At 39.6% G+C, this 15,506-nt stretch overlaps 1 protein-coding gene across 1 annotated transcript in view; it reads right to left on the bottom strand.

Moving 5' to 3' along the window:
* The window catches only part of LOC124271282 (receptor-type tyrosine-protein phosphatase mu-like), a 138,102-nt gene extending 127,160 nt beyond the window's left edge, over positions 1–10,942 (bottom strand). Inside the window, exons 1-5 of the mRNA XM_046706384.1 lie at positions 10,804–10,942; positions 10,097–10,158; positions 9,885–9,921; positions 9,627–9,724; positions 9,381–9,506 (exon numbers count right to left, since the gene is read on the bottom strand). Of these exons, the coding sequence (XP_046562340.1) occupies positions 9,381–9,506; positions 9,627–9,724; positions 9,885–9,921; positions 10,097–10,158; positions 10,804–10,900 (420 nt within the window). The 5' untranslated portion in view covers positions 10,901–10,942. The remainder of the gene's footprint in view (positions 1–9,380; positions 9,507–9,626; positions 9,725–9,884; positions 9,922–10,096; positions 10,159–10,803) is intronic.
* Positions 10,943–15,506: the final 4,564 nt, after the last annotated feature.

Raw genomic sequence — 15,506 nt, 5'->3', positions numbered from 1 at the left:
ATCTATATGCCAAACTAAGTGCCTTGATTCAACTTGTGAAAAAAAGCAGATGAAGAACGGTTCAATCGAAATAAATAAATTACAGTTTTGAAGAAATATTTTCATAGACTGAAATTTGATCGTTCTCATAAAGCACTCATTAGGATGAAAATGAAACGGTGCATGCTTATTGTGCAGTACTATTTGATTCACAGGACAATTACAGGGTATTATCACTCACAGGATCTAACGATGATCACACGATGATCTTTCATTCGTATATACACAACGGATTAGAGCAATATTAACATCAACATCTCAGAGTTGATCCATACACTGAACAGCAGTGAAGTGATCTGAGTGAGTGAGTTGGGTTGTACGCCGCTTTTAGCAATATTTTCATCTGTATAGATTTTTCCATCACAAGGGATAAATATTTCAATGACAAAACATTGAAGGATCTTTTTTAAAATGTTAATTATCATTTAATTATTGAATTTTTTAAAGAAATAGAATTACTTGATACATTTTGATTGATATGTTTTGTATATAGATCTATATTTTACTATGGGTAGTTTAAATTAGCAACTTAGATTGTTAGTGGCTGTATCCTCACAGAGGGTTGAAGTATTGTAAAATTATTGTCCTCCTGTGGAGGTACGTAAGTCCCAAAGCATTCAAGGTAAATTTATACTTACCAGATTTTTTAAGCGTAGTATTTTTGTAATTGTTATGGCTAGATTTGACTACAATCGCCAGTGGCTGAAGGGATGGTGTAAATCCAGCTAGGGTCCATGTAGGTAGCAAAGGCAGTGTAAGTCCCCATGGTCCCTAGTATGGTGACCAGTTGTTGGCGACCTATAGCCTGTGTTTATATTGTATCGTCCTCTATAGTGAAATTGATTTAGATTTCATTACTAGTTTTAAAGATATATCTGTGATAGTCTAGTTGTTTTACTGTCCTTCGATGACAGGTTTTTATAATTTACATGTGTTTATGGGGAATTCTTAACTTGTTTTAGTCACGATATGGCTGAAATATTGCCGATGTGGCTGTAAATCTTAACTCACTCACTCACTAACTCACTCACTATAGCCCATTTTTACAATAAAAAAATAGTTTCTACTTTTAAAGATATATGCTAACTATTTTTAGATCTACCCCATTTTGTGATAATTTTACTGTCCTTCGATGACAGGATTGTATATATTATGTATTATGAATTTAGAAATAGTTTAGTCACGAATATTGCCGATGTGACTTTAAATCTTAACTCACGCACTCACATTAGCAACATTCCAGCAATATCACGGCGCGGAACACCAGAAATAGACTTCACACATTGTACCCATGTGGGAATCGAACCTTCGGCAAATGCTGTGGTCGGTGGTCCTGTGCATAGAGCTCAGGTCACAGATCAGTTGAAGTTAAGTATCATTTGTTTTTAACTGCCTCTGTTTACCAGCAGCAAATGGGTACCCGTTTGGATAAGTCATGTGACTAGCGAACACTTTAACCACAAGGCTACCCCACCGCCCGTGAAGTTAACTGAGTGAAGCACGTTGGGATAACAAGATCGAGATATTGTGTTTGACTAAGTCATGCTGGCTTTGTGCAAATATTGACATAGTGTTCGTTGATGAAACCCAGCTTGTCAACTTTCATACAGCTCCTTGACATACCTACTTGTCATACCTTCTATTGACAATACGGCACAGCAAACATTCATATTTGCACTCTGTTGTACCCTTGGTTGTATAGTTTCCACACAATACATACAACAACACAAACTGTAAATATTTTAATATATGCTTCGTCTATACTAAGGAGTTGTAAAACAGTGATAACAGCACACTCCGGTCGTATCGGGTACTGATCACTGAAAGGCCACCACCTCGTGGACGTACGTGTGATATAGCAAGACAATCATTATTGCGTTATGTCTTCAGAACATGTGGCTTCGCCATGCAGAGGCTATTCTTGTTTCAATCAAGACAAGGTAATACGCTCTCACTCTCACAGTGTGTTTTTGCAAGGAGTGTAAAGATGAGGACAGAACTTTATGGATGAACAACTACTTTATTCGGATGATGCGACGTTTCGATACAGATTCTTGTATCGCTGTCAAGCAAGTATCAGGCTCGCTGACTTGGTTGGCAATGTCATGTCATCGTTTCTTATTGCGTAGTTCCATGCTCATGCTGTTGATCATTGGACTGTCTGACCCAAACTCGATTATTTACAGACCGCTGTCATATAGCATTGCTGAACGTTTCTAAGTGCGGCGTAAAACAACATTCACTCACTCACTTTGTAAAAAGTTACTACCTCAACTATATTGATTAATATATACAATTGCAATTACGAGGAATTATACAACATGTGTATAATGGAAATCAAAACACAACGCGTTCTCTGACATGTTTTATTCATCAGGGAGGAGTGACAAAAAGCATGTCAGCGATCACATATTTTGACCATGCCTTTCCGACAACCATTAGAAACATAAAAAGTCATATGAGCTCTTCGGGTCTGGATACCGCCCCGTTCTCAGAATGTATATTTGAAACGAACACAACCAACTTCTAAATTAATGTTTATTAAAAACTATCAAAAGTGAGATATACATCGATGCTAATCGCTATAGGAAGCTAAAACATTGAGTGAAAGCAATATTCAAATGGATAAAGCTAAAACTAAACCAAACAAATTAAAAATCATATTGAGATCAAGTAAACATCTTAAATTTAACTTTTGTTGACACATGGAAGAAAAAGTAAGCATTCATGTAAAATACATACGTGACAAAGTGCATGTTGCACCCCATTAAATCTTCCACTGTTTTCAGTATTGCCTATTTTCTAATATATTTTGCGATTTAGTTATTATGAATTTAGCTGAGTGTTATTTTCAATGTATTTCTTTATTTTTGAGATCACACATTAATCATAGTGTTTCATAATAATACTGTGTTCAACGTTCGTTTGAAGCTTCAGTACCATTCCGACATGGAGTTTGTATCAAATTGCACTTGATATTTGTGTATGAAAACCCTAGGGACATTCAATGATACATGTATGCACCCTTTTGGCATGCACTTAATAATCTTTGTAAAATCATATATTTTAATCATTTTTTGACAAATAGGGCATTGTTCGTGTAAGTTGCACAGGGTGGAATGTGTTTATGCAAAACTTAGACATTTAGGGAAGATAATTTCCAAAATGTAACACTGACTTTGCTGCACGTCTCAAACCCGCCGCCATTTTGATTTTCACATTTGGCCAAATCTCCCGACATTGACTCAAGTAGAATAACTCTCAAACAACTACATGTACTACATCCTTGCAAACTATTATCTCCAGCAGCTCAACAATAAACGCCAAAATGAATTTCTAAGTATTTTTCACGATTAACTTTGAAAGTCTGCACCCACTGGGGTTAATGGGTTAACAACATGATGACATTATGCTTGTATTAACTACATTGTACGAGGCAGAACGTGACTGTATTTACAGGTCATTAGTGGTAATATCGGTGTTCAAAATCAAGGAATTAATGATTGGAAAGGTTATGTCTTTAACACGGAAAGAATAATTAAAATGACAAGAAAAGTTTCAATATTATACTCTTACTCTGTAATAAAGGTTAATGTGTAATATCCGTTGTCTCATGGAATATGCAACAGCTAATGTAGCGCTTTCAATACACTAAGGAATCATATACCACTGCAGGTGTCATTACGGAATACACATTATTGATCATAAAGAAACATTGTATAGAAATTAACACATTTGATAAACAAAAATAATGAAGCAAATTGATGATCAGAATGTGAAAGAACGAACGAATGATATTGTTGAAGACGGTGTCGATGTTGGTTGACTTTGATGTGAATTTCACCTTCCTCCAGCCTCAACTTCATACAATATTATGTTTCAACTCGCCCACTATGTTCACCCGTGTCATTGAAATGTTGAAAAATATTTCTAGAATTGGCTATATGCCAGCTGCTGATGCAAGAAAATTGTTCGTCAGAAGAACGTGATACTACAATAAACATAGCTCATTCAGTCACTATCTATGCAGAATATCAGAGATGATATTGCGTTGTTTCTTCATTACATATTGGTGTAAATGTTGGAAGCACGGTTGCATTCCTTCACTACGTCGTAGCACAGCTTGAACTGATCCTGCAAATAACAGACTCGTTAGTCATGTGTACGATGACATTGGTAGATACTGCATCTAGATATTATTAACTTCGCCGATGTTACATTTTGTCCATTCTGTACATATATGTCTGGACGCAACTGCATATACAGGAGGTATACTGGTTTGATAGATAAATACCAGACATGCCTATTTTGGATGGTTAAATTTCTGACACGTCAGTGAGTAAGCTGGTTTACATCCATGAGCAATGTGTAACTCTCAGTGTTTCGTCAGTCATTTAATATAAAGGTTGCTGTAGTGTCGTTAATCCAAAGTATGTTCTAATGTTTGTCATTGTAGAATGAATAAAGATCTTTAAAAATCTAATACTAATCGTGATATGTAGAACGGACATTTTTAAGAGGTTATAAAGCTTGTGGTATTTGACATGTAAAATCGATACGTATGAATTATATTTAGAATTAAAAGAACATTCATTGCACTCACGAAGGACAGTATAAACTGTGGTCTGACATGCTGCAGTTCCCTGATGGTGAGGAAGATGTCCACGTCTCTGTCGAGCCTCAGTCTGCTGATGATGTTCAGGGCACTGCAGAACACGCCGCTCACTCCAGCACCGTCACTGGTTCATGGAAACCATCATGTCATTCAAGTTGCTAAAAAGCACAACACCACAAAGCCATTGTCTCTTTGCGGTCCTCATTCCCATTAAGAATGAACTCACTTATTTCCACTTTAAATTGCTATTAATGCTCTTGCAAGGGGTGTCCTTTAGTCAGTACTTCATAATGTATGAAACAACATTCAACAAAGGTAAACATCTCCTGTCAGTCTGAGGATGGTCGGTATTAATTGAGTGGAGAACCAAGGCCTAATGCCAGCAACAGAGAAACCAATGAAGGTACATATTGCAGAGCAATACGGGAATATGTCTCCAGCAATATTCGCCTTAGTCGTACAACCTTAGTTTCAACACAAATGTGATGCAATTGTTTCAATATGAGGCAAAAGAATTGGGCTCATGCGTTTCGTGAGTAATACATGGCATAATTTATTTATCGCATGATCGTATGTATACATGAGAGATGGGAACGTAATGTGTACAAGCCTAATGGAATATTGACGATAGGGATCTTTGTTACATTGTACCTTTATGATAAATTTGTGATTGTATTGTACATGGACACATCTAAAATACATACTAGCAGTGGATGAGGATCTTATGGTCCTCAGATCTGATGATTCTCTCCACCATGTCGATAAGCTCCAAGAGTGAAGCACTACTCTCCATCATGTACGTCGACCGGAGACAGAACACAGTGACAGACTGCTTTGTGTCCTGAACAGGGACAGAATTATTTGTCATTTATGTGAATTGATCCTCGAATAGCAAATCGATCAACATCTCTACACATATAATGTTTTTTACTGGATTGTTTTCACTATCCATGACATGTTCATGTATCTTGTGAGGGAAGTTACCACATTAGTGTGATGACGAGAGGAATATAATAAAACTATACACTCTTTATTACGAGGAAAATCCCCTACAAAACACTTGAAAGAGTCATGCATATTAAGGATCAGCTCGCGATGAAACAAGTGCAACAAGGGCTGCAATCTCAATCAAATATCTAATTCTGAAACATCGAGGGACAATATCATAGTGAGTGAATGAGTTAATATCTCAGCCGTATCGTGACGAAAACAACTTATATAATACAAAAATGAAAACATTGTGTAGAGTTAAACCTGTCGACGATGGACAGTAACAATACTAGAGTATCACAGATATGAACATAAAACTAGCATGTAAAACTAAAACAGTGTAATTAAAGGAGACAATACAATATAAAACACGGGCTATAGATCGCCAACAACCGAAGGCAGATCACCATACTAGGAACCATGGGGATTTACATTACTTTTGCTACCTGCATTGGCCTTAGCTGGATTTACACCATCCCTTCATCCGCTGGCGATGGTAGGACAATACCATAACGTCATATATGTGTTTCAATTTTGCATAACTGCATAAAGCAAATTCCTCATGCGATTAAAAGGAAACTAGATGCTTGTCTACATGACTGAAAATAAATGAAAGGACTAACCTCCTTGTCATAAACAAGTGTTAACTTTCTCTCAGTAAGGAATGCTCTGTTTGAAACGGTTTCCACGTGTATTACACTGAATGGTCCAATTTGTAGCATGTTGTTGTCTTTAGGGTAGAGCTTAGCTGTCTCCTGGATTAAAACAAAGGGAATATCATATTACATGCGTTCTGTAAAATTAGTACGTGAAATATATTGTACCAATAAAATGCCTAGATGTCTTGGAGATAGTATATGGATATTGATAATATATATATATGTATCTTACCACAGCCGCACATAGGGTTTAGGGTCACTCTGAAGCTTGGATTCATTTATATCAGAAGGTACAAACGGTCAAAATAATATCCAATACATTTACCTGAGAGTCATCCAAACAGACAACTGTGAAGCAGTCATGGTCGTACACCAGTCTCCAGAAGTCTACCACAGTGTTTGGCAGTGGGGTCTGGGTGACGATCATGGACGATGGTCTGAGAGTCGACTGAAATATAGGCACAACTTATGTACCACCACTTCTTTTGACACATCATTGTCTAATTTCCATTGATGACGACACTTTGAAGCTATGTACTACGTAGCTTTTACTTGTCAATGTTAATGGTCACATAGCAGCAGTAGGCCTAATGTGTTCAGATTCACCTGAATGTGTCATTCACATGGGCTGGTGTTGTTCGAATAATTACTAACCAACATACCGACAGAAACACTGCATTGATGTAGCCATTCCGACCCGGAACTGGAGTACACAGGTAGGGCCTGGACTTGTTTCCTGCAACAATGTATATCAAGACGTTAAAAACTTCTCTGTTAGAATCAGCGTATAACTAGAGAATGTTGTGTCAATAAAATACGAAATTTGAATTAGTTTGATAAGTACTTGTGAGTTTCTGGTACTTTTAGGAAATAAATATTTCAATAAGTTTATACCGGGCAGAACATGATGGTTTCTGTTTTTGGATGAATTCTCTGGAAGCAAGGCCTCTGACGTTACAGCTTCTTCAAGGTCAGATACCTGTTCTTGGAGTAACTAAAACCCAAACCAGTTGCTTCGTCTGTGTATTAAGGTTATCATGTGAAATATACAAAAACACAAAACAGAAAATGATTTTAAAGGAAATGCGACATAGCTATCTGGATATTTACATACCTCAAATTGCCCTTTCAGTATATCCACCTGGGGTGTTGTATAAGTTTCGCCAACGCCAAAGGTTTTGTCAAACTCGGACAAAGTGTAATGAGTGCCGCGACTATTGAGAGCCTCCAGGACCACGTCATGCACAAACTCGTACTGTTTCTTGATGGAACATACATATTATAACAACTTATACTGAAGGCATAAAATGATACTATGCTTAAATACTGGCCACCGTTAATTCATCAGGTTGCAGACATAATGTTTAAAGATTTCTGTTAGAAAAACATGTCCAAACCATAGATGTGTAAAGCTGTTGGAAGGAAGATATCATTGTCGGGGTGTTTCTTTACCTTCAATAGTCTTTAAGTTAAAAGCTCCCATCTTAAAGTGCTCTCGTAAAACCGATATATTTGCTAGATAGGACACTTAATATACTCTACACAGTAAGCACTCACCACGGTCTGGACCATGTTCATCCTGTTCTGTCTCATCTTGCTGACACACATGAACACGTTGACGTGGTTGCTCTCAGCTTCATCCATCAGGTAGTCCAGGGCAAGGAACGCTCCTGTTCGGCCAACTCCAGCACTGAACATATGAATATCACTCGTTGGAAACTATTCTTTCAGAATATTGAAATGATCATTTGCTTAGTTGAATAATGTTGTCGTCGCCTTTACATCCTCGAAACCTTTAGAATTTGACATCTCACATCTCTGATCATGTCTTTTACCGACGTTGTACGTCCGTGGATCTTCTGTACACAAATCAGTTGATGCCAGAACGTTCCTGGACTTGAAGTCCACTCAGGAGTGAACAGCTAATGCTGTCCACTCAGCTGTAAGTGAGTCACCTCTATACATTCACTCTGACATCTAGATAATATGCCATTGACACCGGTGAATAGCATCTAGATCTTATATGAGTTAACTTATACATGTTTATACCCCCGCTACGAAGTAACGGGGGTATATAGCGTTCATTCTGTCCTTAAAGTTTACACGCTAGGTTCACCAAACTTCACACACATGTTAATCATTACCCATTGATGTGCCTTTTGCTATTTTAATTTTTTTTTCAGAATTTAGTTTTTTTGCTGTTTCCAAGGAAACACGACTTAGTGCCAAATGTGTTTGATGGTTTTGTCCGGAGCATATCTTTTAAAGTTTACATGCTAGGTTCACAAAACTTCACACACATGTTAATCATTACCCATTGATGTGCCTTTTGCTATTTTAATTTTTTTTCAGAATTTGTTTCCTTGTTGTTTCCATGGAAACATGACTTGGTGCAAAATGTGTTTGATGGTTACCTGGCCACAGCATATCATCGAAACTATACATGTTAGTTTCACCAAACTTAATACACAAGTTAATCATGACCCACAGATATGCCATGTGCTTAAAAATAACAATCTTCATCTACGTCCACTTCATTGTGTGCAACAAGTTCAAATGTATGTCAGGTTTCCACGGAAAACACATAAACAATGTTTCCATAAATTATTACTGTAATCAGTACATGGCAAAACTATTATCTAACATGTATATAAAGTTTAGCAGAGTCAAGGAGAACGTCTTGTGAGCTGCTGATCCTTGTCACATTATATATATCAATATCAGTCATTTCCATGTCCCAAAGGTGAGGTGAGGTGAAATTGGGTTTAACGTCGTGCTTGAGCATGTCCCAAAGAGTGGAGCGGGGGTATGTGAGCTGTGCTCTCTTCTACACTTGTAATTACCTGCAGTGTACCACCATAGGCCCCCTGTCCATGTCCCCCTGTTTGACTAATCTCCAGTAGTTGACGAGGGCAGGAGCAGAAGGAACACCATGGTCAGGCCAAGATGTGAAGTGGTAGTGCGTCACGGTCCTCTCGACACTCTGTAAACACCAGACTTACACTTGTATCGGTATGAGATGCCATTCTTCCTGGTAAACATTACATGACGCTTTGACTTTATATATTTATACTTACCGAATTTTCTACCAGAAACGTTGAGACCGTGTAGTCAGTCCTAGCTGTCACATTTTTGTTAGTAACTTTGTAGTCTCCGTGAGTTTTAGTTTTGCTGATATCAGGCCAGTATTGTTCACACTTTTTCTGGAAACACATACAAACAATGTACTTTTAGGATGCGACCACTGTTTTTGCAATGTGTTATGAAAGAAAACTTATTGATTGTCTTTCCACAGAAAATTAATATCCCTTAACACATCCTACCTTGTTCACCTCCATCAGCCTCGTCAGCATGACTATTTGTGTGACGTCCTCCTGCCACACCATCTGCCAGAAGTCCGTGATTGTCGTCGGTCTGGGTCCTTGGTGCAAAAGATATTTTAAAAAAAACGTTCTTCGAGGAATTAACTCGTATTACAAACCACACTTTATTCGTACATAAATCCTTTCGCTAAACAATTTAAAAATAACAACATTTGAACGGAAGAATACATCTGACATATAATATGAAATAGTTCGTACCTTGTGTTGCTATGTACTTTTGAGTGTCATCATATCCCTGTGAAAAGATACAAAGTTACAATATGCCACACATCCTCATTGTGGAACTATCGGATGTATAGAAAAAGAACATCATACTAACATTGGACATTTGAGATAAATATTTGAATTATTCACCATGATTTCCATCATTATGTTAAAGTCCATTAGATACCTACCCCTATCGTACTCACCATGATATAATTGGCATTAATGTAATCTTCTCCATCCACCAGCACAACCCTCGAATCATCATCTGATCAAGATAACTCAGCATCAACAATACTCAAATCTATTGGTTCATAAATTTTCGAAACGTTTCATCTATAGCCCGTTTTTTATATTGCATTGTCTTCTTTTAGTTTGACATGCTAGTTTTATGTTCATATCTGTGATATTCTAGTATTTTTACTGTCCATCGTCGACAGGTTTTACTCTCCAAAATGTTTTCATTTTTTGTTGTATAAATCGTTTTCGTCACGATATGGTTGAGATATCGCCGATGTGACGTCAAATATTAACTCACTCACTCGAAATGTTTCAAGACGACATTTGCTGGAGTGAAACAGTTATGGTATGGGCCTAAAATATAAACTATAAATTATTTCACAATTCCTATTCGGACTGGTCTAGTACTGCTATAGACATCGTGAACCATTTTCACAGATGTCACGTTCTTACCATCATTCTCTGCATCACAAAGCATTTGTATTAGAGAGCCATTACCCAGTGACCGAGGGATTCCACGAGAGAGCATATACCGCATAAAATGTGTGATCATCCATTTTGAAGGCATAATGTTACTATATATAAAGGAAGAAATGGGGACTATTTTCTGATGACTTTGCATCATGATTGTAGTTATACTCAAAACAAATGCAACATGCCATGACTTACTTACAAGCATATAGAGCAAGGAAGCGGTTCTTCGGCTTGTTCTCAGCTTTTATAGCAGCTTCATGTGGATGTCGGGCACCGAATGGGATCATCTGAGGCATTTACGGACAAATACAAGCGAATATCATGTGCAAGAGTCGAGAGACAAGGAAAACTGATCGTAAGTCAATAGCTATGTTAAAATGTAATTTTCTGACTAAAATTGATATTTTATAATTATCCTGACTCATGCTTAATTGCTTGTCTTCTTCTTCTTGCGAACTATAGTGGAACACTTGAATCCCCTTTTGAAGCTCCCTTCAAAAAAGTGGACGTAAAATCACTCACCCCAGTTGTCTCCCTTGTGCCCAAGGTCACATGATCGGCCATGCTTGTTACTCTCTCCGTTAGTTCGAGCCCGACACTTGGATTTGCAGATCCCCACATGGGTACAATGTGTGAAGCCCACTTCTGGTGTCCCCCGCCGTGATGTTGCTGGAATATTGCTAAAAGCGGCGTAAAACCAAACTCAGTGAGTCAGTCAGTTGGAATTGCAGGGAAATCCAGAGTGCCATGAGGGGAGGTTGGGAGGGCTAACCTCATGAGTCAGGATAAGTATAAAATATCAATTTTAGTCAGAAAATTACATATATTTCCTTATCCTGACTCATGCTTAATTGCTTGTAGAATCCGACGGAAACGATGGTGGGTCAAGCCACTCTGGATTCTCTGCTGATTTACGTCCTTATACCGCCTTGGGAACTTCTAATGGCATTTGTCCTTTCTTCCAGCTTCCTCTGATGAGTGTGGGGGACCACAACTTGTCAGATTTATCCTTGAAATCTTCTCCTGACATTCTGTGTGGATTTATACAACATCTCTTGATGCTTGCATCAAGTGGAGAAGTGACCCTACTTCGTGTACAAGTAAGTCCTTACCAGTACAGGGTCCATCACTGATGCTAGTCTGTCCTAGACGTGCGCATGGACTCTGCTGAGTTTTGGCTTTTACAAGTCACGTGACAAAGGGGTGAGATAATCTCAGCGTCTGTGAGGTACCGTCAGTTGTTGTGCTACAACAAGGGGCCCAAACTGGTGGATGCCGGAGACGTCCTCTGTAGCCATGTCTCTGAGATAGTGGTTGGCAAATACCGTCTCCGATCTCCAAAAGCAGCCCTCCATTATTGTTGATATGGAGCAGTTTTCGTGCAGAGCTAGTGTCGATGTCAGTGCTCTGACTTCATGAGGATTGGAGGCTCGTGGAGGATCAAGTCCTGCTGCTTTATAGGCTTTCAATATGAAGGCTCTCATCCATATTGATATAGTTGTACGTGAGACTTCTGTAGGTGTCTCCGTAGATAAAGGGATGAAAAGGTGCTTGAATTTTGGTCTCCTCAAGTTAGATCTCTGTAGATATATTTTCAATGCTCTGACTTGACATAAGGATCGATCTTGCGTATCCTGTGGTCCTAATATCGACGAAAGTGCTGGGATATGGAATTGCCTGTCTGGCTGACCGGGCAGTTGATTCTTTGCTGTAAAATCCCATCTTAGTCCCAGATGCACTGTGTCACGATGCGTGTCAAATCTTGTTCGTTCGAAGTCTAGAGCATGAATTTCTGACATCCTTGCCGCTGTAGCTAAGGCTACGAGGAACAGTGTTTTATGAGTTAAATTCCCATATGATGTCCTTTCTAGTGGTTCGTAATCTTCACTGGTAAGATGTTGTAGAACCACATTGAGATCCCAAGCGGGCGCCTTGAAGTTTTTTTGTTGGTCTTCCAACTTGAATGAGCGTAGTAGTGCCAGTATCTCTGGTACTTTGTCAGTTTTATACCCGTTTCCATCGTGATAACCGAGCTCAAGGCCGCTAGGTATGTAAAGAGTGTAGATCCCTTCAATCGTTTTATCTGTCTAAGATGACAAAGATATTCCGCCACTTGAGGATGTGTTGCTTCCATTGCAGTGAAGCCTTTATTCCGAGCGTATTTCTCAAAACTTTGCCACTTGTCATCATACAAGTTACAGGTTGATCTACGTAAGGCTAAAGTTACTGCTTTGGCCGCTCTGGTGGAATATCCTCTTTTCCTCAAGCAAGTCGTGATATGCTCCATGCGTGTAGTTGAAACATAGTTGGGTTTCTGTGTGCTTGCTTGGTGTGTGGATGAATCAGTAGATTTGGCCACTTTGGAAGTTGTAGGATTGGATTTCCTATTTCTTGTATGAGGTTGGGGAACCACTCTCTCGCTGGCCAGTAAGGCGCGACCAAAATAAGTTGTAACTTGCTTGTCATTTTGATTTTCTGTAATACCTTCGGTATTAGTGCTGGTGGAGAAAACACGTACGCATTTAGTCCTTCCCCTGATATGCTCAAGGCGTCCGTTGCCCATGCTTGAGGATCTGGGACCGGAGAGACGAATGTTGGTAGTTGTTTGTTGAACTTGGTTGCAAACAAATCTACCAGTGGGGATCCTGCTGTCCGAATGATGTCCTTGAATGCCTCTGGATGTAACATCCACTCCATCGGTGACGGATTCATAGGACGGGATAGGGCGTCTGCTATCACATTTCTGGCTCGGGAATGTGTGACGCTTTTATGTCGATGTTCAGGTTGTCTACTATTCTGAATAGTTGAAAGCTGATGTCCAACATGATCCTTGACCTTGTTGACCCTTGTTTGTTGATGTAGAACGCCACTGTGGAGTTGTCCGTATGGATCATCAGTTGAGCGTTCCTTAGTATGCTGGACCAGTGTAGTAAGGCGTTTATGACTGCTTTCAACTCTAGCATGTTGATGTGTAGCTTTTGCTCCTGATTCAACCACTTTCCCGATGCCACTTTGTTGTTTAAGTGAGCTCCCAATCCTTGGTGGGACGCATCTGCATAGAGATGAGTGTTGGAACCTGGCTCTGCTAAGTAGGTTCCTGCGCAGACATTCGACTTATGTGTCCACCATAATAGGTATGGTTTCAGTTCGTTCGGTAGGACAAATGGATCCAGACTGTCTTGATTATCGTTCACAAACACTTGTAGTGGGCGCAAAAGTTATCTGCCTCTGCGTGTCATATCTTGCGCCAACGTGAGGAGACCGAGTAGACTCTGCCACTCTCGTAGTGGTAACGGAGAGAGTAGTGTTTGTGATATCATCTGTTGTATCTTGATCCAACGGTCCTCCGGGACTAATAGACGATTCGTTGAAGTGACGATTCGTATTCCTAGGAATTGTAGATCCTGTGTAGGCTCTAATTCCGATTTGAGATGATTTACTAACCATCCTAGCTGAGTGAGTAGCTTGATCGTAAACGTCAGTTGCCATCTGAGTAGATTGGGATCTTGATGAGCTTGAATCCCGTCGTCTAGGTAAAACGCACTGAGTAGACCTTGATGTTGTAGGTAACTGACGATGGACTTTGTCACTCGAGTAAACAACCAGGGGGCCGATGATATTCCAAACGGGAGTACCCTCCACTGGTAGTGACGTCCGTTGAATAGGAATCGTAGGTATTTCCTTTAGTCCTGATGTATTGGGATGTGAAGATACGCATCCTGCAGATCTATGCTGGATAGATAATCTGACGGACGGATAGTCTGTCTGAGTTGTGGAAGATGTACCATTTTGAATCTTTCGGGCTTTCTTAGATAATCCTGGTTGAACTTTTTGATGTTGTAAATAAGGCAGAACTTTTCCTTGGAATTTTTCTTTGGAACCAGAAAAATTTGGGAGTAGAAACCTGGTGTGACGATTTTTATTTCTTCGGTTGCCTTCTTGTCGAGTAGAGCTGTAATGGCATCGAGTAGTTTCTCCTTCTGATAGGTAGCATAGTTGTACATCTCAGGAGTGCTTGTTAAAGGTGGAACCGCTTGCAGTTCTATCTTGTAACCTCTGTGTAGTATCTGGGATACATAATCGTCTTGTAGAATCCCCCAATTCTTTCAGTAAAGTTGAAGGCGTCCACCCACTGGTGAGGATTGTATGGGAACGGCTGGGGATGGAAGACTCCAGTCGTTCCGACCCTGTCCATCAACATCTAAAGTTCCTGGCACCTCTGAATCCTCTGCCTCTTCCGGGGCTACCTCTAGGAGCTCCGGTGGGGTGACGAAAAGAATCCTTATATCCCTTGGAAGTGCCATATTTCTTGTCTCTAGATCTCTGAATCCCTGCAAATTTAGATTTGGCAGAGTAGCGCTGTGATGTCTGTCTGATAACGCTGGCCAGTGTATTGATGGACTTGATCATCATAACTTCTCTGGACTCCTTCGTAACTTCTTTAGCCACGCCCTCAATTTCTCCTGCGAAGATATTCGTTGCTGCCCATGGAGCTCTGAATAGTGGTTTGGTGAACTTCTCACTCCATTTACAAGATGATAGTAGACCCTGTCTTCGTAGCAGTGTTAATCCCACCGATGTAGATGCTAGGTCTTCTGACATGAACTGTTGGTCTTTCCTTTGGGTCAGTAAGGCTGAATAGATCATCCGATCTTCTTCAGATGTAGAGTTTGCAAACTTCGCAATTAGGGTTTCGTTGATGGCCCTAGATCTGGCTAAACCGAAGAAGGTACATCTAGTGGTTGTGTCTAGTTGCGCTAGCTTTTTGTCCTCCACTTTATAAGTCCTGATGCGAGCGTCATTGATGAGTTTATAGTTTTCATCTACTTCTGGGGCCTTCATGAATGGTTCCATATGATGTAGTGAAAATCTCTTGGCATTAAACGGTGGAATGCTCTGACA

The sequence above is a fragment of the Haliotis rubra genome, unplaced genomic scaffold, assembly GCF_003918875.1.
Source record: "Haliotis rubra isolate DU_JTF1 unplaced genomic scaffold, ASM391887v1 Scf1594, whole genome shotgun sequence".
Taxonomy (NCBI): Eukaryota; Metazoa; Mollusca; class Gastropoda; order Lepetellida; family Haliotidae; genus Haliotis; species Haliotis rubra.
Note: the sequence above shows the minus strand (reverse complement) of the source record. Positions and strands in the feature narration are given on the sequence as shown.